This window comes from Molothrus aeneus, chromosome 2 (genome assembly GCF_037042795.1).
Source record: "Molothrus aeneus isolate 106 chromosome 2, BPBGC_Maene_1.0, whole genome shotgun sequence".
Classification (NCBI taxonomy): Eukaryota; Metazoa; Chordata; class Aves; order Passeriformes; family Icteridae; genus Molothrus; species Molothrus aeneus.
Window position 1 is genome coordinate 117,482,726 of NC_089647.1, and position 19,250 is coordinate 117,501,975.

The 19,250-nt window shown below is 67.1% G+C and overlaps 3 protein-coding genes across 3 annotated transcripts; 1 reads left to right on the top strand and 2 right to left on the bottom strand.

Moving 5' to 3' along the window:
- Positions 1–757: 757 nt before the first annotated feature.
- Positions 758–10,033, bottom strand: TRIM3 (tripartite motif containing 3). Its single transcript, XM_066545610.1, has 12 exons — positions 9,925–10,033; positions 8,793–8,934; positions 6,762–6,996; positions 6,191–6,351; positions 5,751–5,931; positions 4,618–5,341; positions 4,324–4,427; positions 3,810–3,977; positions 3,558–3,726; positions 2,826–2,896; positions 2,598–2,738; positions 758–1,422 (listed from the first exon to the last, which is right to left on the bottom strand). Exons 2-12 carry the CDS (start codon positions 8,918–8,920, stop codon positions 1,270–1,272), a joined length of 2,235 nt encoding a protein of 744 aa, XP_066401707.1. The 5' UTR covers positions 8,921–8,934; positions 9,925–10,033; the 3' UTR covers positions 758–1,269.
- A 2,308-nt stretch (positions 10,034–12,341) lies between these two features.
- Positions 12,342–18,039, bottom strand: ARFIP2 (ADP ribosylation factor interacting protein 2). The gene is made up of 8 exons (XM_066545616.1): positions 17,953–18,039; positions 16,977–17,084; positions 16,778–16,886; positions 15,238–15,353; positions 14,612–14,833; positions 14,154–14,311; positions 13,900–14,074; positions 12,342–13,566 (listed from the first exon to the last, which is right to left on the bottom strand). The coding sequence occupies exons 2-8, from the start codon at positions 17,073–17,075 to the stop codon at positions 13,411–13,413; spliced, it is 1,035 nt and encodes a 344-aa protein (XP_066401713.1). The 5' UTR covers positions 17,076–17,084; positions 17,953–18,039; the 3' UTR covers positions 12,342–13,410.
- A 6-nt stretch (positions 18,040–18,045) lies between these two features.
- On the top strand, positions 18,046–19,076 carry TIMM10B (translocase of inner mitochondrial membrane 10B). The gene is made up of 3 exons (XM_066545617.1): positions 18,046–18,172; positions 18,439–18,534; positions 18,605–19,076. The coding sequence occupies exons 1-3, from the start codon at positions 18,134–18,136 to the stop codon at positions 18,809–18,811; spliced, it is 342 nt and encodes a 113-aa protein (XP_066401714.1). The 5' UTR covers positions 18,046–18,133; the 3' UTR covers positions 18,812–19,076.
- The last annotated feature ends 174 nt before the right edge of the window (positions 19,077–19,250 follow it).

Sequence of the window (19,250 nt, forward strand, 5' to 3'; positions counted from 1 at the left end):
TGTCTCCCAGCAGGACCTGCCTTTCCCAGCCCTCAGCTGGATCTGATCCCCTGGCTGTCCTGCCCATCCTGTGGGACCCACAGGTGATCTGTTCTGGGAGCTTCCCAGCATCAGGACCAGGAACAGGGACTTCCCTGGATCCTCCCTCCAGCCCTGCTTGGGAACAGGGTCACAGACACCCCAGGGATGGTGGGGGTGATGAGCAGGGTCTGGTGAGCTCTGCTGCCATCCAGGATCCCCCAGGGATGGCCAGAGTCAGTGAGGACCGGGCAGAGCAGCCCCGTGACCCCTCCACAGCCCCTGTGGTATCCCCGGGGGTCCACTGGGGTCTGAGCAGCTCGGCAGGTCACTGACCACTTTCTCCCGGGTACACGGACCAGTATGGACCAGTTCCTACTCCTAGTACAGCCCAGTCTGACCCAGTCTCCATGCCAGTACAGCCCAGTCTGACCCAGTATAAATACAGACCAGTCCAGCCCAAACCCTGCTGCCAGCACAGACCACTCTGACCCAATACAGACCAGTCTAACCCTGTCCCCACTCCCAGTGTGTCCCTGTCCCTGCAGATGGGTCAGTGCTGGCAGAACGCCCAGGCCAGGCAGGCGCCCACGGTGCCACTGAGCTCCAGGCACAGCTCCTGTCCCTGCTGGCCTGGCACTGTCTGGGGGTGTCCAGTGCAGCTGGGGGGGCCCACAGGCCACGGGGGCTGCAGGGCAGGGTGTGTGAAGGACAGCCATGGCTACGGGGCAGCACGGGCCAGGGTACTTCCAGAATACTTTATTTTGTACATACAGTTTTGTCAGCGTGCGGCAGCTGCCCCACAGCCCCTGGAGCCCCCCAGAGCTGTGGAGCAGCAGTGCAGTGGGGCAGCAGGCACACACAGTCACCCCACAGCTGGGGAGGGGAGCTGGGAGCTGGGGGGCAGCCCTCAAGGGGCATGGGGCTCTGGACTGGCCACCCCCAGCCCCCCACAAGCCCTTCCAGCGGCTCCCCCTGCCCCTCAGTCCCCCCACACCTTGGGAACCCTGTCAGCAGGGGCAGTGGGATGCTGGCCCTGCCGTGGGTGAGGGGCCAGACTGTGACCCCCAGGCAGCCCCCACCCCACGGGACCCATCCTCACCCCCCCAGGCCCGGCTGCCCCCTGGGATAAAGTGCACATGAAGCCAGGATGGCGCTTGGGGGGCAGGCGAGGCCGCGGGGCAGCCGTGCCCCCGGTGCAGCTGCAGGCTCCTGCTGCCGTGCCCGGTGCCGTGCCCGGTGCCCTGGCCGTCACTGCAGGTAGCGATAAGCCTTGAAGCAGTGGTTGCCCGAGTCGGCCACGACCACGTGGCCATCGGAGGTGAGGGCCAGCCCCTGCGGGCCGTACAGCGGGTCAGCCGCCGTGTTGATGTAGGACAGGAACGAGCCCGCGCTGTCAAACACCTGCAGGAGTGCACAGTGCTGTGCCCCACGGCCCAGGGACACCCAGCCCCAGGGACACCCAGCCCCAGGGACCCCCAATGGCCCCATGGCCCAGGGACACCCAGCCCTGACAGCCCCCAAACCTGCGGGATGCACTCCCTGTGGGGGCACGTGGTCAAGATCCCCCCCTGGGTCTATTCCAGTTAACCCAAGACGCTCCCAGTTGTTCCCAGATGACCCCAGACCCCTTCCCAGTCCATCCCAGTTGCTCTTGGTGCAAAACTCTTCCCAGCTCCTCCCAGTTGCCCCTAGGCCCCCATGGACCATTCCCAGTTGACCAGAGACCCTCCTCTGTTGCTCCCATTTGTCTGACCCCTCCCATCTGACTGCAGACCCTGCACAGACTCTTCCCCACTGACCCAAGATCCTCTCCAGTCTCTCTCACTCAAACACAGTTGTGTCCTGGTTCCCTGCAGGTGCCCTCAGCACACACGTGGGATGGGGAAGGGGCAGTGCTGAGCCCCCTTGGGCTGCCCTGGGGGGATGTGCGCAGGTACAGGTGTGCAGGTACAGGTGTCCATGTAGGCACAGGTGTCTGTGCAGGCACAGGATTCCGTGTGTCCGTGCAGGCACAGGTGTCTGTGTGTCTGTGCCAGTACAGGTGTCCATGTGGGCACAGGTGTGTGTGTCCATGCAGGCACAGGTGTCCGTGTGTCCATGCCAGCACAGGTGTCCATGTGTCTGTGCAGGCACAGGTGTGTGTGTGTGTATGCCCGTGTGTCTGTGCAGGCACAGGTGTCTGCGTGTCCATGCAGGCACAGCTGTCTATGTGTCCATGCAGGCACAGGTGTCCGTGTGTCCGTGCCAGCACAGGCGTCTGTGCAGACACAGGCGTGTGTGTGTGTGTGTATGTCCGTGTGTCCGTGCGGGCACAAGTGTCCGTGTGTCCGTGCCAGCACAGGCGTCCGTGCGGGCACAGGTGTGTGTGTGTCCGTTTATGTCCGTGTGTCTGTGCGGGCACAGGTGTCCGTGTGTCCGTGCCAGCACAGGCGTCCGTGTGGGCACAGGTGTGTGTGTCCGTGCAGGCACAGGTGTCCGTGTGTCCATGCAGGCACAGCTGTCTGTGTGTCCGTGCGGGCACAGCTGTCCGTGTGTCCGTGCCAGCACAGGCGTCCCTGTGGGCACAGGTGTGGTACCTGGATGCGGCTGTTGCCCCAGTCAGCCACGATGATGTTGCCGTTGCTGTCCACGGCCACCCCCGTGGGTGCGTTGAACTGCCCATTGCCCTCGCCGTGTGAGCCGAACTTGAACAGGAACTCACCCTCGGCATTGTACACCTGGTGGGCATGGGGGGGTCACTGCAGCCCCCAGCCCGCCCTCAGAGCACCAGGGGGCTCTCAGCACCTGCCTGTGCCTACACTCACCTTCACAGAGTGGTTGTGGAAGTCGGTCACCACAATCTCATTCTTGTTGTTGACAGCCACAAAATGGGGTCCTGAGGAGACAAAGGAGGCTCAGGCCGAGAGGGGCACAGAGAACTCATCCCCAGGACCGGGGGGCTCGGCCCTGAGGGCAATGGCGGGGTTCAGCCCTGGCCCCATTCTATGGCAGGACCAGAATGGACCCAGAGCCCTGAGGCATGGACAGAGCCGAGAACTCAGAGCCCCCAGGATGGAGCCACTGCCAGAACCTGAGCCCAGGGCCCCAACCCAGAACTAAACCCAAACCCACAATCTGTATCCAGAACTAAACCCAGTGCCCCAGTCTAGGACACACAGCTCAGAACCCAGACCCAACCCAGAACCAAACCCTGAACTCAGAGCCTGGGATCTCAGTCCTGAACCAGAGCCCAGAGATAGAACCTGGAACTGGATCATCACCCCAGAGCCCTGAACCTGTTGCTGGACCTAGAACCAGATCCTGGCTCCCTGTCCAGCCCCAGAACTCAAACCAGAGCTCAGAACAAGTCTTGAGCCCAGAACCTGAACCCACAGCCCAGAGCTGGATCCAGAAAGCAAGTCTAGAACTGCAGCCTGGACCTGTGCCCCAGGCTCAGGCCATTCTTGGGGTCCCAGTGCCACCAGCTGCCCCAGCAATGTGGGGCACACGGTCCTGCCTGCCCTGGGCTCCCAGCTGGGGGGTCCCAGGGCAGGTACCTGCGAACTGGCGCTCGGCGGTGCCGCGGGAGCCAAACCGTGCCACCAGCTTGCCGTTGGGCTGGAAGATGAAGACGCAGCAAGCCTTGTTGTCCACCACGATGATGTGCCCATTTTTGTCCACAGCGACGCCCTTGGGGCCCATCAGCCGCCCCGCACCCAGCTTTGTCTGGGGGGGGACAGGCAGTGAGGCTGGGAGCTGCCATGGACCCCCAGCCCACGGCTCCCCCTCAGAGCCCTGCTTTGCCTCACCTTGAACTTGCCCTCAGGTGAGAACACGCTGACCCAGCGGTTGTCGTAGTCGGCCACAATGATGTCACCGTTGGTGTCCACTGAGACCCCTGTGGGGCGCTGGAGCTGCCCTGGGGAACGGCCCCGCACCCCGAAACGCAGCCGGAACTGCCCCTCGTTACTGAACACCTGCGAGGGCAGCAGGGTCAGGGGAACCAGGGCAACACCCCCCACCCTGAAATGCAGCCAGAACTGCCCCCCATTGGAGAACCACTGTGGGAGCCAGGGGGGAGCAGGGGGAGTCAGTGGGGGTCTGGGACACTTCAGGGATCCAGGGAGGGGACTGTACCTGCACACATTGGTTACTGCTGATGGGGTCAGTGGGGTCATGGGGGTTCAGGGTTACCCAGGGGGATCAGCGGGGGTCCCAGGGGTCCATACCTGCATGCACTGATTGTTGCTGTAGGGGTTAGTGGAGGGCAACAAGAGTCAGTGGGGGTCCTGGGGGGGTTGGAGGTCCCAAGGGTGTTCATACCTGCACGCACTGGTTGTTGCTGTCAGCCACAACGATGCGGCCAGCGCTGGATGTGGAGATCCCCTGCAGGTTGGTGAACTCGCCCTTCTCCCGGCCACGGCTGCCTGCAGGCACCAGTCAGGGGGGAACATGGGGCCCCGGGAGACCACTCACCACCCCGGTAAACCCCTGCCACGCCCTGGGGCCCTCCACCACCACTCCAGAGAGCCATGAGGAGCCCAGGGAGACCCCACCATCCTGGGGAGCCCTGGGGAGCCCCCACCATCCCAAGACACCCCTCTGCTCCCCACTCACCGACGCGAAAGATGAGCTCGTCCTCGATGGGGTTCTCCTTGCGCTTGGCGCTGCCGTACATGCTGGCGGGGCGGCGCAGGGCCTTCTGCCGCACATGCCCCCCGCCCGGGGACTTGACGCGGCGCTTGGCCTCCTCGGGGGACGGGGGCACGTCGCTGGGGCGCAGGGCGCGCGCGCGGAATGGGGAGCCGCGCACGGGCTGCCCGTAGAGCAGGATGGACAGCACGAAGTCGCCCTCGTTGCGCGGTGTGTACACCAGCTCGTAGGTGCCGTTGCGGTTGTCCTGCACCTCGGCCTCGGCCGCGGCGCCGTCGGGGCCTGTCACGGCGAAGCGCAGGCGGGCGCCGCCACTGCGCACCAGCGCCCCGTCCTTGTCCTTGGTGGTGACGCTGAGCGAGCAGGGCTGCCCCACCACAGCCTGGCGCAGCCCCTCGCCTGTGGCCACCGTGGTGTGCGCCGTGGCGCTGGTGGTCAGCAGCGCGCCCAGGTTCTGGATAGAGCGGCGCAGCCCCTCAGGCTCGGCGTGGAACTCGAGCTGCGCGTTCTCGTGCGGGTGCTCGGGGAAGGGCCGCGCCGCCAGCTCCCGCAGCCGCTCACCCATCTGCTTCTGCACCAGCAGCACCTCCGTGGCTGAGCCGTGGTGCAGCGCCTGCTCCGTGAACGCGCAGCTGCTCAGGATGCTCTCCTGGCCCTGCCGAAGCACCTCCAGCTGCGCCTCCAGCACCTGCGCGACCAGGACATCATCACCTGTGGCACCAGGTGGGACCCCAGTGCAACACCCACACTTGAACCACGGGACATCACCTGTGGCACCAGGTGGGACCCCGGTGCCAACACCCACACCTGAGCCACATCCTGGCCCTGCCAGGACCTCCAGCCGCCCCTCCGCGCATCCTGTGGGGATGGCACGTCTCTGTGGTGTCCGTGTGGGACCCCCACACCCAGCACCCCTAACCAAGGCTCCGCATGCTCCCCCACCTGCACCGTAGCCATGGCCACAACCCCAGTGCTGGTGCTGCACTGGGACCCCAACTGTTGCACCGGCTGGGCCACCGGCAGTGGGGCATGGCTGGGGTACCCACACACCCTCCCAGGAAGGCCTGGTGAAGGGCACAGAGCCCCAGGTGTGTTACCTGCTGCTTGGCAGCACAGGTGGCCTCCAGGTCGCGCAGCAGCACCTCCCGCCGCTGCCGCAGCGCTGCCTCCAGCTCCTCGAAGCTGCTCCCGATCTCCGCCTCAGCCTCAGCCCGGCGCTGCCCCAGCTGCCGGCTGATCTCGGCTACCAGCCCCACAGCTGCTGCCAGCTGCGGGAGCCTGGGGAGACACAGGGACCCCCTGAAGTCCCAAACCCCCACCAACCCCACCTGAACCCTGAAATCCCCCACAGCACCCTCATCCAGCTGTGGTACTCTGCAGAAGGAGGACACGGGCACTCCCTGAACCCTCAAACCCCACAGTACCCACGACACCCTCAGCCTCCCCTCCCTCTGTACCGTGTGTGGGTGGCATCAAGCTGGCACTGATCCCAGAGGGAGTGGGGCCCTGGGGACCCCAGCACCCCCTGCCCCCGTACCTGGCACGCACGGCATCCAGCTGGTGCTGCAGGGCTGCCTTGTGCTGCTCCAGCACGTCGCGCAGCGGCACGGTGCGGTGGTCCCGGTGCTCCCGCCGCTCCCCCTCCGTGCACTCCCGGCACATGGCTGTCTCGCAGGGCTCGCAGTAGAACTCCATCACCTGCCACACCTGCGCTCACCTGCTGCCCCACACCTCAGCCCAAGGACCCTGCAGCCCGCCCCAAATCACCTCCTGAGCCCACACAGCCTCCCCCATACTCCCGGGACCACTGCAGCCTCCCCAGACCCTCTCTGGACCCTTTCTCCAAGGCCTGCAGCCCCCCCGAGCCCCCTTGACCCTCACAGACCTTCCACATCCTCACAGACTTCCTTAGCCTTCCTTCCCCAGATCCCAGCCCTCCTAGAGCCTTTCCAGCTCCTGCAGGTCCCCAGTGCCCCTGAGTCACATCAGCCCTTGGGACCTCCCCAGGCCCCCCAGACACCTGCAGCCCCCCAGGTCCCTTCAGCCCCCCCCAGACCCCTTGAGCCCCCAGCACAGCCCCCCAGCCCCTGGCCAGCGCCTGGCCCCACCTTTCCCTCGTGGTTGGGGCAGCAGAGCGGCTGCCCGGTGGCGGCGCCCAGGGGGGGCAGGGGCGCAGGGGGGGCCCCGCGGGGGTCGGGGTCCCGCTGCAGCACCTCCATCAGGTTGGTGATGAAGAAGTTGTTGGGCAGCGCCGGGACACCCCGCTCGGGCAGGATCGAGGTCTGGCGGCACACGGGGCACGACAGGGACAGGCTCTGGGCCGGAATGTAGTTCTGCAGACACCTGGGGTCACAGGGGTCAGGGGGTCACAGGGGTCACGGGGGTCAGGGGTCACACGGGCATGGCAGGGACAGACTGGGCCAGGACATGAAGGGGCAGGGACAGGAGTGGGGGCACAGGGGGCACGTGGGTCCAGATATAGGGACAACAGGGGGACAGATGAGGGGATGGATGGGGGGATAGGGCCTGCTGGGGTGGGGGATGGGGCATGTCTGTGGGGGCAGAACAGGGGGATGAAGGGACAGACGGATGGACAGGGAGACAGGGGAACAGACGGACAGGTTGATGGGGGGACAGAAGGGTGAACGTGCCACCTAGGGTTGGGGGCAGGTAGAGAGAGTGGGATGGACAGATGAACACAAGGGTCAGGATGCAGGACAAGAGCACGTGGATAGGCCTGGGGACAGATGGATGGACAGGGGGGCTGAACACACTGACAGTGGGACAGGAGCAGCAGGATGGACAGACAAGGCAATGAGGAACACAGGGAGAGGGGGGCAGTGAGACAGACCCAAAGGGTTGGGGTGCAGGCAGAGAGCAGGGGGAGAGATGGACACACAGACATGGGGGCTGTGTGGTGGAGCACCGGGGGTGAGAACAGGGTGGGAGGGACAGACAAACCAGGGGACAGATGGACAAGATGGCAGGGCTGCAGTGTCACACTGGGGTGCAGGAGGAGGACAGATGGACAGTCACATGGGGGGGCTGCACAGTGTCACATGAGGATGGGAGACACAGATGGACAGACAGACTGGAGGGCTGTGTGGTGTCACACCAGGTGGGGGAGTGGCAGGGGAGCGGGCAGTCAGACAGATGGACAGGATGGACAAGGGATAGCAGTGCCAGTGCCCCTGGGGAGATGATGGATGGATGGATGGATGGATGGATGGATGGATGGATGGATGGATGGATGGATGGATGGATGGATGGATGGATGGAGTAGGACCAGAGGGCTCTGGGAGCACAGAGAGAGGGGGACATCAGCAACAAGACCCCCCCACTTGGGGACCCAGCCAGGGTGCCCCCAGCACCCACACTCAGGGGGCTCAGGGGCTGTGCAGCCCTCCCAGAGAAGAGGGGTGTGGAGGGCAGGGGGTCCCAGCCCCACCGTGCGCCATGGATGTAGGGGGGTCCCAGTCCCCACCTCTGGGGGCACAGGAGGCCTGACTCCATCTCTCATTGGGAGGGCAGGGAGTGCAGGAGGGCCTGGCTCACACCAGTGGGGCTCAGGGGGGTTCTGCTCACACTGAGGGTTTAGGGGGTGCAGTGGGGCACATGGGGGTGCAGCCAGTAGTGCTGGGGTGCAGGCTCAGGGACACAGGGGGTGCAGCAAGGCAGAGGGGGCTGGGTGCACTGGGGGGCAGAGGGATAGGTGCTGGAGGGGCAGAGCAGCTGGGGGGTGCAGGGGGGCAGTAAGGACATGGGGAGTGCATTTGGAGGGTGGCAGTGGCAGGGCTGCAGTCAGGGCTCAGGGGGTGCAGGGGGCCCAGGGCACGGTGGGGATGTGCTGGGGATGGATGCTGGTGGGGTGCAGAGGGCACAGGAGGGGTGTAGGGGTGCCCAGAGACACGGTAGGGATGGAGAGTGGGTGCCAGGCACAGAGGGTACACCGGGGGTGCAGTGGGGGGCAGGGAGGAAGTGTAATGAGGGGTCCCACCTCTCACAGGAGGTGTGCAGGCAGGGATTGGGTTCAGGGGGGCAGGGGGGGCTCAGGAGGTCCCATCTCTCACAGAAAGCGTGCAGGCAGGGATGGGGTTTGGGAGGATGCAGGGGGCTCAGGTGGGTTCGGGAGGTCCCACCTCTCGCAGAAGGTGTGCAGGCAGGGCAGCACCTTGGGGTTGCAGTAGCGGTCGAGGCAGATGCTGCAGATCAGGAACTGCTGGTCAATCTGCCGCACCACCGGGCTGGCGGGCTCATGGCGGGCCATGGTGGCTCCTCAGCCTGGCGGGCACACCACAGTGAGGAGCACGCACCCTGCAGCACCCCACGGCGCTGCCGGCACCCCACGGCCGCTCCCAGCCCCAACCACGGCGCCACGCAGCGCCCACCCGCCCCACAGGCTCGGGGTGGGTCATGGCAGACCCTCAGCCCGAGAGTGGGGGGAATTTAAATGCTGGGGAGGCACTGCATGGCACCCTGCAGCCCACCACTGAACCCACCGTGCTCCACAGCCCCCTGCCCACCCCACAGCCCCAGAGAAGGCCATAACAGACACTCACCCCGTGGCATGAGGGCTCAGCACCCCGGGGCAGCCACCCCAAGGGATCCCGCAGTCCCTGGCCCCACAGACACCTTGTGGGGCACACACGGGGACGCCCCCTGACCCCACCGTGCCCATGGCCCCCACAGCCTCACACAGACAGCACCGTGTCCCCGGCACTGCCCTGCCCCTCCTGCCCCTCGGAATGCACTGACCCCACAGCCCCTCTCCTTGGCCCCATGGCACCATCCATGGTGAGGAATCGCCACAGGGCACCCACAGCACCCACAGCAGCCGCCCTCCCGCCCCAGGGGCACACCCCACCGCCGCCGCCGCCGCCTCTTGAGCCCCCCGGCACCGAGCCCAGCCCCGGTCCCGTGCGACACCCCTCACCCCCCTGTCCCCGGCGCCGCACTGACCCCGCAGCCCCGTGCCCACCGCCGCTGTCCCCCGCCCCGGCCCCGGCCCCGGCCCCGCTCACGGCGCTGCGGCGGCTCCGCGCTCCAGGCCGCGGCCCCGCCCCGGCCGCCATTGTGCGGCACCGCCCCCCCCGCGGCACCGGGGCACGGCGGGGCCCGGGGGTCCCACGGCCCGCGGGGCCCGGGGGGCGCTGCCCGCGGCCATCCCGCCCCCCCCCCCCCCCGCCCCTCACACCCCTCCCCGCGGTGCCCCCCCCCGCCCGGTGCCCGGTGCCCGGTGCCGGGGCCGCCCCCGCTCACCCCCGCACTCACCCCCCCCGCAGCCCCCTCCTCGCTCCCGCGCGCGCCGCGGGACCCCACGGCGCATCCTCGGCCCCGGCCCGGGATGCGACAGGGAGGCGGCCGGGCCGGGCGGCACCAACCGCGCTCCGCAGGGGGAGGCGGGACGCGCCACCGCCTCCCCGTCCCACGGAACCCGCCCCCGAGGACACCCCACGCGCGGTGCCGAGGCGCCGCCGCAGGACGCGCTGCCGCCCCCGGCTGGGGGGCTCGTGGGGAGGGTGCGGCGGGAAAGTGCGCAAAGTGACCCCTCGGCCCCCCCTCCAGCGGCAGTGGTCTCGCCCTGGGCTGTGGCTCTGCAGCTGGGGGGGGCTCCGCGCATCCAGGGGTACCCGGCTGTTGCCACGGCAACCACATCCCGACCCCGAATCTGGGGGGGCTGACCCCAAATTGGAGCGGGAGCAGGGCTGGGGAATGTGGGAACACACTGGTGGGTGGGGGCATGGCGCGGCGGGGGGTTACCGAGCGTGGGGTGACGGGTGGAATAAATTGGGAAGTAGGAAGAATATAAAAGGGGGAATAAAGGGAAGGTCAAGGCGAACAGGTGGGTATAAAGGGCGGCGAGGGGGATGCACAGGTAAAAAGAGGTGTAACATAGCGGTTATAGAGGGGTGGTATAAAGGAGGTACAGGCCGGGTACAAAGGGGTTTATAAAGGGGGGGATAGGACTAAAACCAGAGCCCAGTAGGCCCACCCCAGCCCCTCAGTTTTTAGGAAGCCCACGCTTCTTCCCACCTGCCAGCTGCCACAGCTCCTCCTCCACGTGGGACTCCCCTCATCACCATCCCCCCCATCAGCTGGTGCCCCCCCACCCCGTTCAGGACGTGGCATCGAGCCCACCTGCTGCAGCTTCCCGGGAATTCCAGCAGCTCCCGGCTGCCTCCTTTGGGTGAGGCAGGTCTTGGACAGGGCATCCTGGAAGAGCTGGAGCTCCAGAGGTACAGAGGAGGTGCCCCTATCCCCAGCCAGGTCACTGCTGGACTGGGCCATGGGGGGATGATGGCCACAGGGACAGGAAGGTGCTGACCCAGCCCAGCACATTTGGGGACCCATCAGGGAGACCCATCAGCTCCAGGATGGAGCCAGAGCTCTGCCATGAACCAGCCCCCCAGTAAATCTGTCCAAATCCACATGGGGGGCCCCAGCATGGTTCCCTGCCCCTCCACCTTGGCGTCAGTGTCTGGAGGGTTCCGCAGCCAGGCCAGACCTGGTTGTGCAGCCATCACAGTGCCCCAGGAGCAGGGATGATGATGATGAGGGTGATGGGGGTGACCTGCCCTGGAACACGGGACCCACCCCCAGGACCCCCCACTCACAGCCAGCACCCCCAGACACAGCAGTGGGGGCTGAGGCTTCACGTGTCCCACCTGCAGCACCGCGGGCATCACCTGCTGGGACACCTGCAGCACCACGGGGATCAGCTGCTGGGACACCTGCAGCACCACGGGGATCAGCTGCTGGGACACCTGCAGCACGGGAGCAGCACGGAAGCAGCACAGGGGCTCCCCTCCACCAAGGACCTCCATCCTCACCTCCAGCAGCTCTTCCTCCCCACAGAGATCCCAGGTCCTTCCCCAGTATCCCACAGGACCTGGAGGATGGGCCTGGGGGCACAGAGCAGGCACCTGGAACAGCTCTCATCCCTTGGGGGCAGACACCCACCCGAGCCCAGCAGCTCAGCATGGCCAGGGATTGCTCACATCCATGTCTGGGGAGTGGCAGGACCCCATGGGAGGGTTTCAGTGTTCCAGGGGGCAGAGGGAGAGGATGTCCAGGAGGATGGTTCAGGAGGGCTGGGAATCTTCTGAAGGCAGTGTCCCAGGGGCCAGTGAGTGTCCTGGGGGGTGTCCAGGAGCCCCAGGGGAGCAGAAATTGGACAAATCCAATTCCTAGAGTAGGAATAGGTTGAAGGGCAATGGAGGAGGGCACCAGATGGCACCAGCCCGAGTGCCTGGCCTGGGGAAGGGGAATCCATCCTGTGGGACTCCCGAGCTCTCAGTGACACCAGTGGGACAGTGGTGATGGTGCCAGGAACCCCAGGCCGATCCCACCCAGCCTCCCCGTGTGGTGCCCCCCATCCTGTCCCCATTGACTCCCACCTGGTCCTGGTTCATGCTGGTGCCACGGGGCTGGAGCAAGGGGTGGCTCCCCTTGCCGGAGGGGAAGCAGGATCCCCCCAAGCCCCTCTCTCACCCCCAGAGCCATCTCTCCCGTGCTCCAGCTCATTCCCCTTCCAAGCCTGGGACCCCACAAGTAGCAGCCAGTCCCCCTTGCCCTAGGGCTCCATCAGGGTCCTCACTGTTGTGGGGCTCATGCCCCCATCTCCCACCCACCCTGGCAGCCGCAGCCCGCAGCTGCAGCCCCTCCTTGTCCCGCTGTGGCTCGGCACACACTGATCTGTACCATTTATTGGGGTTTTACAGAAGTCAGGGGCTTGGGGGGTCAGACCGTCACCAGGGCGGGGCAGGGGGAAGTCGGATCCCGACATTAAATTATGAGTTAAATTAATGAGCAAGAAAAACCAACAGTTTTGTCTCAGGAGAAAGTGCCCAAGTGCGGGGGTAGCGGGGGGCCCCTCATGGGGTGGGGGTGGGCCCTGGCCGGGACCCCAGCCCCCGTGTGCAGCACAGGTGCCCAGTCCGGGGACACGCGTGTGCCCACACACGGACACGCATGGATACGCGTGCACCCCCTGTGTCTCCACTGACCTTTGGTCCCTGCTTGGAGCCCCCTGTCCTCTCCCAGGGTTCCAGGGGACCTGTGCCTGGCCAGCGACTCCCCCTGCCACGAGCAGCAGGGCACAGGGACCCCTCACCAGCCCAGCCCAGGGTGCCACAGCCCCGGTTGGGGAAGCAGGGGGGTCTTTGGGGGTGCAGCCCCCTGTGAATCAGGAGTGCATGAGCAGCCAGGCTGGAAAAACCTGTGAATGGCCTGGAGGGGGCTGGGGTGTCCCTAGCACTGGCAGGCAGAGCAGGAGCCCCTTGAGTGCCAGGTGCAGCCCCACAGCCCCTCCTCAATACAGGGGGGTCTGGCTGTGCCGGTGCTGCCCCCACCCAGCTCCACTGTGCCACAGGGCAGGGGGCTCCCTGGGGGGAAGTGGCAGTGGGCCTGGGAGGGGTGCACCCTCATCCTGCCCCGGGGAGGCAGAGGGGGGACAGTGGAAGGTCCTGGCTCACCCCAGGGTGAGTGGGGTGTCTGGGGGCAGCAGCTCAGCCAGCCCCCTTGGGAGTGTCAGGGGCAGGGGGGCTCCAGCTGTCTGCTGTGTGGGGTCTGTGCCGAGGAGCTGCTGCACCCTGCCCTGAGGAGGGGCTGTGGGATGAGGGGGGACCCAGCCCTCTGGCAGCTCCCCACACCTGGGGGCCCCCCCCCATCCAAGACAGGCCTGGGCTGTGGCCCCCACGAGCCCCCGGCCACAAATGAGGTCCATGTGTGCTCCTCCATCCGGGGGGGCACGGGGGCTCACTGCTCCTCCAGCCAGGAGGGCTTCTCGGCGCCGGGGGTCTTGAGCTTGATGTTGAACTGCTTGAGGGTCTGCTCAAGCTGCTGCTGGTTCCCAGCAAAGTACGCAGAGATGGCATTGTGGAACAGCAGCAGTTGCTTGTGCATCACCTTGATCTGGGAGGGGAGGGATCATGACCGGGGGGGCCTGAGCCCACCCCAGCAGCACAGAAAAGGGGTTGGAAAGCCCTCTGATACCCCCTGAGTGCCACCACTCTCCCTCTGCACTGCCCGTTCCACCCAATTCGTGTCCTTGAGTGACAAATCCAGTGTGGCTGTCAAATCCCTGCAATGACCCCATCCCTGTGCCTCCTAACCCTGCACTTCCCCCCATCCCTGCCCCAAATCCCCCCTCCTCATGTGCCCCATCTCTGCATGCCTCACCTCTGTCTTGCATCTCCCATTCCTGTGTCCCCATCCCCACCCCGCACCTCCCATCCCTGCACCCACCTTGTTCTCCTCCAAGAATTTGAGCTTGATGGCCACGTCCGCCCGCAGCTTCTCGTACTTGTCCTTGTGGCTCTGGAACTGGCTCTGGGCGGCGTCCAGGCGGCTGACGGCGCCAGCGTCGCGCGGGCCCATGCTCAGCTCCTCCAGGTCCGTGCGGTACGCGTCATACTCCAACCTGCACAGCATCCCTGCCATCACAGGCCTGCCCCCAGGCCTGCCCAGGAGCCCCGAGCCTCCCGAGCCCCCTGTCCCACCTGGCTGTCTCGTACTGCTTGACTGTCATGAGTGTGTCCTCCATGGTCTTGTTGACCAGCGTGTTGATGCTGGACACAAAGAAGTTGACAGCGCCCAGCAGCGTCTCCCCGTTCTTGCACAGCAGCTTCTGTGTCTCTGCGTTGTACCCAAACTCCTCCTGGGGTCACAGGGATGGGGGCACAGTGAGGGGCCACGGATCCCATCCCCACTTCCCTCCATCAAGGATTCTGGGGGAAGAGCCCCCTGAGACCACCAAGGCCAACCATGACACAGCACCACCCAGCCCAGCAGCAGCACAACATCCACTCTTGCGCAGATTGTGTTTCTGCCCTGGTGCCCAAGTGTGACTCCCCAAATCCTAACCTCCACAACCCCAGGGTCAAGCTCCAGCCACCCCTGCTCCCCCCAGCCCAGGTGTCCCTGCCCTCACTGCAGTGTCCCCCTAGCCCTGGCACACCTGTAGCTCGGGGGATTTCTGGCTGAGGTCAGCAAAGGCGTCGCCCAGGGCGTGCTGGGTCTGCACGAGGCTGTAGAGGTGGGCCGTGAGTGCCCGTGCCAGGTGCAGGACGCTCTCGTACTTGCGCTTGGTCTCCCGCAGCAGCTCGATCTGGGTCTCCAGCTCCAGGTCCACCGTGCGGGACCCTCGGCCGAACCGCTCCGACAGCAGCTGCTTGGTGCACTGCAGCAGGGGGAGATGGGGCCCCAAAGCATGTGTGAGTCCCCCAAACCCCTCTGAGAGCAGCTGCTTGGTGCACTGCAGCAGGGGGAGATGGGGCCCCAAAGCACGTGTGAGTCCCCCAAACCCCTCTGAGAGCAGCTGCCTGGTGCACTGCAGCAGGGGGAGATGGGGCCCCAAGGCATGTGTGAGTCCCAAAACCCCTCTGAGAGCAGCTGCCTGGTGCACTGCAACAGGGGAGACAGGGCCCAAAGCACACGTGAGTCCCCCAAACCCCTCTGAGAGCAGCTGCTTGGTGCACTGCAGCAGGGGGAGACAGGGGCCAAGGTACATGTGAGTGCCCAAAACCCCTCTGAGAGCAGCTGCTTGTGGGAGTGAGGCAGGAAGGCCCACCAGTGTCCCCTCACCTTGTAGGTGTTGATCCCCCACTTCTTGACAATGTCAAACTTCTCAACGGCAATGCCACGCACGACCTCCTCTCCACCGGCTGGGGGTCCGGGGGGCGGTGGGTGCAGCCCAGGGCCTGGCACAGGGACAGGGATGGGAACCTGGCACCAGCTCCAGGAGGGCAGCAGCCATGGGGACCGGGCAGCCCCAGCCTCCAGAGCCCTATGTCCTGGAGCTGCTGTTTCCACAGCAGCATGCCTAGCTCTGGGCACATGCCCAGCACTGGCTCGCAGGCATTGTGGTGAGGACCCTGCTCCTGCCAGCCCCCCTGAGGGTCCCACACAGGGGCACAGACCCCAGCCCAGCCATTTCTGCTTGCACCAGGCCCTGCCCCATCCTCACCAGGCTGGACACAGGGGGAACACTGCCCAGCAGCACTGGGAGTGCCTCAGGTGGGCTCAGGGGCAGACTGGGCCCCCCTGGCCAGGAGCCACCTCTAAGCCCCTGGGCCCATCAGCGCTGTTCTCAGCACCGTCCCAGCACAAGGATCAGCAGCAGGCTCTGGCCATGACTCAGCCACCACGGGGGCTCTCACCAGTGTCCCTCGGGGGCGCCATACCTGCGGGAGCCGCGGCCGGGCGGGCCATCCTGCGGGCAGCGGGCGCGCTGGGGGGCACCGACGCTCCTCGGGGGGGGTGAGGGTGGACAAGAGAGCCTGGAAACGGGGGGGCTGCGGGGCCGAGCGGAGGGGGGGGGGCACAGGGCATGGGATAGTGGGGTAGCCAGGGCAGAGGGGACGGGGGGCAGGGGACAGGGACGAGTGCGCGGGCGGGCGGCAGCGGGAGAGCAATGGCAGCAGGTGAGCCTTGGAACCCAGAGACACGGCTACAGCCACACAGATGGACTCCCCCAGCCCAGGAACCGCCCCCACCACTGCCCCTGGGCAGGAATCCCTGCACCCCAAGGGTTGGGCTGGCCTGGTGTCACGGGGACAGAGGGACACAGGGCCAGCAGCAGCAGTGCTCCAGGGAAGCACACACACGTGCACTCGCCCTCTCTGCCCACACGGACCCTTCTCAAGCCCTGGGGCACCCTCAGGGAGAGGTCTGCATGGAACAAGGACAGTGGTGCCAGGTCTCCCGGGGTGCACAGCCCAGCTGGCCCCGCAAGAAGGGGTCAGTAGGGTGTGGGCTCGGGGCCCCCTGCCTGCCGCCTCATCCCCAGCACACTCCAGAGCTCCCACTACACAAGGGCCAGGACAGACCTGGGACCCTCTGGCACAGCAGGGACTCAGAATCCCACAGGGATGGAAATTCCCAGCAGAGATCCCACCCTGTGATAGGGGAGCACCCAGCCCAGGGAGAGTGGAGCTGGGACAGCAGCCCTTGCTCTGCCTCAGTACACAGCCCCACATGCTGCCCCTGCACAGAACCTGAGCCCCCCCAGGTGACACCCCAGCTAGGGTGTGGCACAGCCCTTTGTCATGAGTCAGGGGCACTGAGGGGAGCTGAGCCCTTCTGTCCCACGATGGTCCCCCTCCCTCAAAGGCAGCCCCAGTACCTTTGATGGTGCCCGTGGGGATGATGCCCTCGGCTGTGCCCCCATAGCCGCCTGACACAATGCTGGTCTCGTTCAGGTTGGGTCCCGACACCATCACCTGCTGCAGGTCCTAGGGGGCACAGGACACAGTGGGTGAGATGCAGAGACAGCACAGCCCTGGGACAGCCCCAGACACCCCCGGGCTTCCCGAGCCCCGGACCTGCTCCAGGCCATCGTCCTCAGGCAGGCTGCTGGTGTCCCCGTTGCTGCTTATGGGGATCTCCATGGTGGCTGCCTTGCTCAGGATCCCGTCCGACATCCTCAGGGCCTGCAAGGACACGGACGTGGCACTGGGACCAGGACCTCGGCCCGGCCGGGGCACCGGCAGCACCCGCGGCGCCGTGCTGGGACAGCAGGAGGCTACAGCGCAGGGAGGGGCCCGCATCGGCAGCCGCGGGCGCTGAGCAGCCGCTGCCCCCTGCGCAGGGCCTCCTGCAGCCGCTGCCCAGCCCGGCCGGCCGCCCCTCGGGACACCCCTGCTCCCGGAACGGACCCGCAGGGCGGCACATCCCAGAGGCACCGACCCCACCGTGGCTCCCACACCATCGCGCCCAGGACTGCCGGGCTCCCCCGCCCCTCGGGCCGCACGCCGAGCTCCCGCTCACAAACCCCGCTGGGGATCCCCGCAGACCCTGCCCGAAACAGCGGCGCTGGCGGCGCCCCGCACGGCCCCGGCCAGGAGGGCGCCCGGAGCCACGTACACAGGAGCGCGGGGGGGGCCCGCAGCGCTCGGACCGGTCCGGGCACATTCCAGAGCAGGCGGGGCCCGGGGCGGGCTCCCAAGAGCCCGTTACCCGCGACCTGTCCCCTCCCCGGCGGGCACAGCGCCCGGCCCGGCTCCAGGGTCCAACCCCGCGGGCAGAGGCCGCCACCGCCCAGGGCCATCCTCGCCGGAGAACGGCCCCGCAGTCCCACAGCCTCCGGGGCTGGCGGGGGCAGCGTCGGAACGGAGCCGTCCGCAGCCACGCACGGCAAGGCCCCGGGACGGGACCGACCTCCGAGGGAACCCCCGGGGGCCGCTCCTGCCGGAACCGACCCCGGGCGGCGGCGGCGCCGGCCTCGCTCCCGGGGCTGTCCCGGCCCGGCTCCACCGGCCCCACGGCCGCTCACCCCGCCCGGTCCCTGCCCAGCCCCACCTGCGCCCCGGCCCCGCCGGGCCCCCCCGCGCCGCTCCCGCTCCGCTTCGGCCCGGACGCGCCGAAAGTGGCGTCAAGGGCCCGGAAGTGGCGTCATCGCTGAGCCGAGCGGAAGTGACGTGCTGGGAGTTCGCCGGGTGGTCCTGCGGGTGCGGAGGGACCGGGCCCGGCCGGGCCCGGGATGGACCCGGCGGCCGAGCACCGGCAGCAGCTCCGCAGCGTAAGCCTCGGGCCAGGGGCGGGGGGCGGCATGTCCCGCGAGGCCTTCATGGGAAGTCCCGGGTGCGGTGGTGTGTCCCGGTGTGTCCCGGTGTGTCCCGAGGGCTCCGGCCCTGGGATCTCGAGGTGCCGGGTTCTCTGGAGAACCGGCGGAGTCCTGGAAGGGACCCGGGCGTCTCGGGCTGGCCGGGGGACAGGCCGGAACTCGCGGTGGGTGTCGGGGGTCCCGGCCCCGTCTGCCCGGTGTGACCCGCGCCTGCTCCCCAGCTGCGGGACTTCCTGCTGGTCTACAACCGCATGACCGAGCTCTGCTTCCGCCACTGCGTCTGCAACCTCAACTACCGGCTTCTCACGGGCCGCGAGGTGAGCGGGGCACGGCGCCCGGGGCCCGCAGGCCGGGTGTCCGCCGCCCTTGACCCCCTGTCCCCCGCAGGAGTCGTGCCTGGACAGCTGCGCCGCCAGGCTGGTCCGCGCCAACCACCGCCTGATGGGCACCTACGTGGGGCTGGTGCCCGCGCTTCTGCAGCGCCGCGCCGCCGAGCACGGGGCTCCCGCGGGGCCGTCCGGACCGCCGGCCTCCCCTGAGCCGGCGCCGGGCTCCGCGGAGCCCGGAGAAGGCACTCCCGCTGCCGGTGTGTAGCAGCAGCTGGCCGCAGCTCCCCGCGGCCGTCGGACGCGACTGGCGGCAGCCCGGCCTCGCACCGGCCAGCGGCTGCACCCCTGCTGCATGGAGCCCCAGGCCGGAGCAGCACCTGCACTGGGCCCCGGGAGCCCTGAGCAGCTGCTGGGCTGTGCTGGGCACCAGGGATGGGGGCACAGGAACAGGGGGAAGGCTCCCCTAGCCCTCCTGGTTGTGGATTTCTGGGCAGTGGACTGTGAGTACCAATAAAACGTCTTCAGAGTAATGGCTTAGTGTGACACGTGGGGAGGGCACCAGAACCTGGCCTCTCTTCCCTGTTGTGTGTGCTGGGGGGAGCCCATGGCACAACAGGGAATGCGGGCAATTGCATCTAAATGTGAGACACAAGTCTCCCTGCAGGAGCCCTGTGGTCACCGGGACACTGTAGGGCCCTGAACAT

Coding starts and splice junctions, on each gene's coding strand:
- TRIM3 (XM_066545610.1), bottom strand. CDS start 8,920: ATGGCCCGCCATGAGCCCGCCAGCCCGGTGGTGCGGCAGATTGACCAG. Junction 3,727..3,809: donor CACCTGAGGGCAAGTTCAAG/GTGAGGCAAAGC, acceptor GTCCCCCCCCAG/ACAAAGCTGGGTGCGGGGCG. Junction 2,739..2,825: donor TCCACAACCACTCTGTGAAG/GTGAGTGTAGGC, acceptor CATGCCCACCAG/GTGTACAATGCCGAGGGTGA.
- ARFIP2 (XM_066545616.1), bottom strand. CDS start 17,075: ATGTCGGACGGGATCCTGAGCAAGGCAGCCACCATGGAGATCCCCATA. Junction 14,834..15,237: donor GGGGGATCAACACCTACAAG/GTGAGGGGACAC, acceptor CCCCTGCTGCAG/TGCACCAAGCAGCTGCTGTC. Junction 13,567..13,899: donor AATTCTTGGAGGAGAACAAG/GTGGGTGCAGGG, acceptor CTCCCCTCCCAG/ATCAAGGTGATGCACAAGCA.
- TIMM10B (XM_066545617.1), top strand. CDS start 18,134: ATGGACCCGGCGGCCGAGCACCGGCAGCAGCTCCGCAGC. Junction 18,173..18,438: donor ACCGGCAGCAGCTCCGCAGC/GTAAGCCTCGGG, acceptor CCTGCTCCCCAG/CTGCGGGACTTCCTGCTGGT. Junction 18,535..18,604: donor GGCTTCTCACGGGCCGCGAG/GTGAGCGGGGCA, acceptor TGTCCCCCGCAG/GAGTCGTGCCTGGACAGCTG.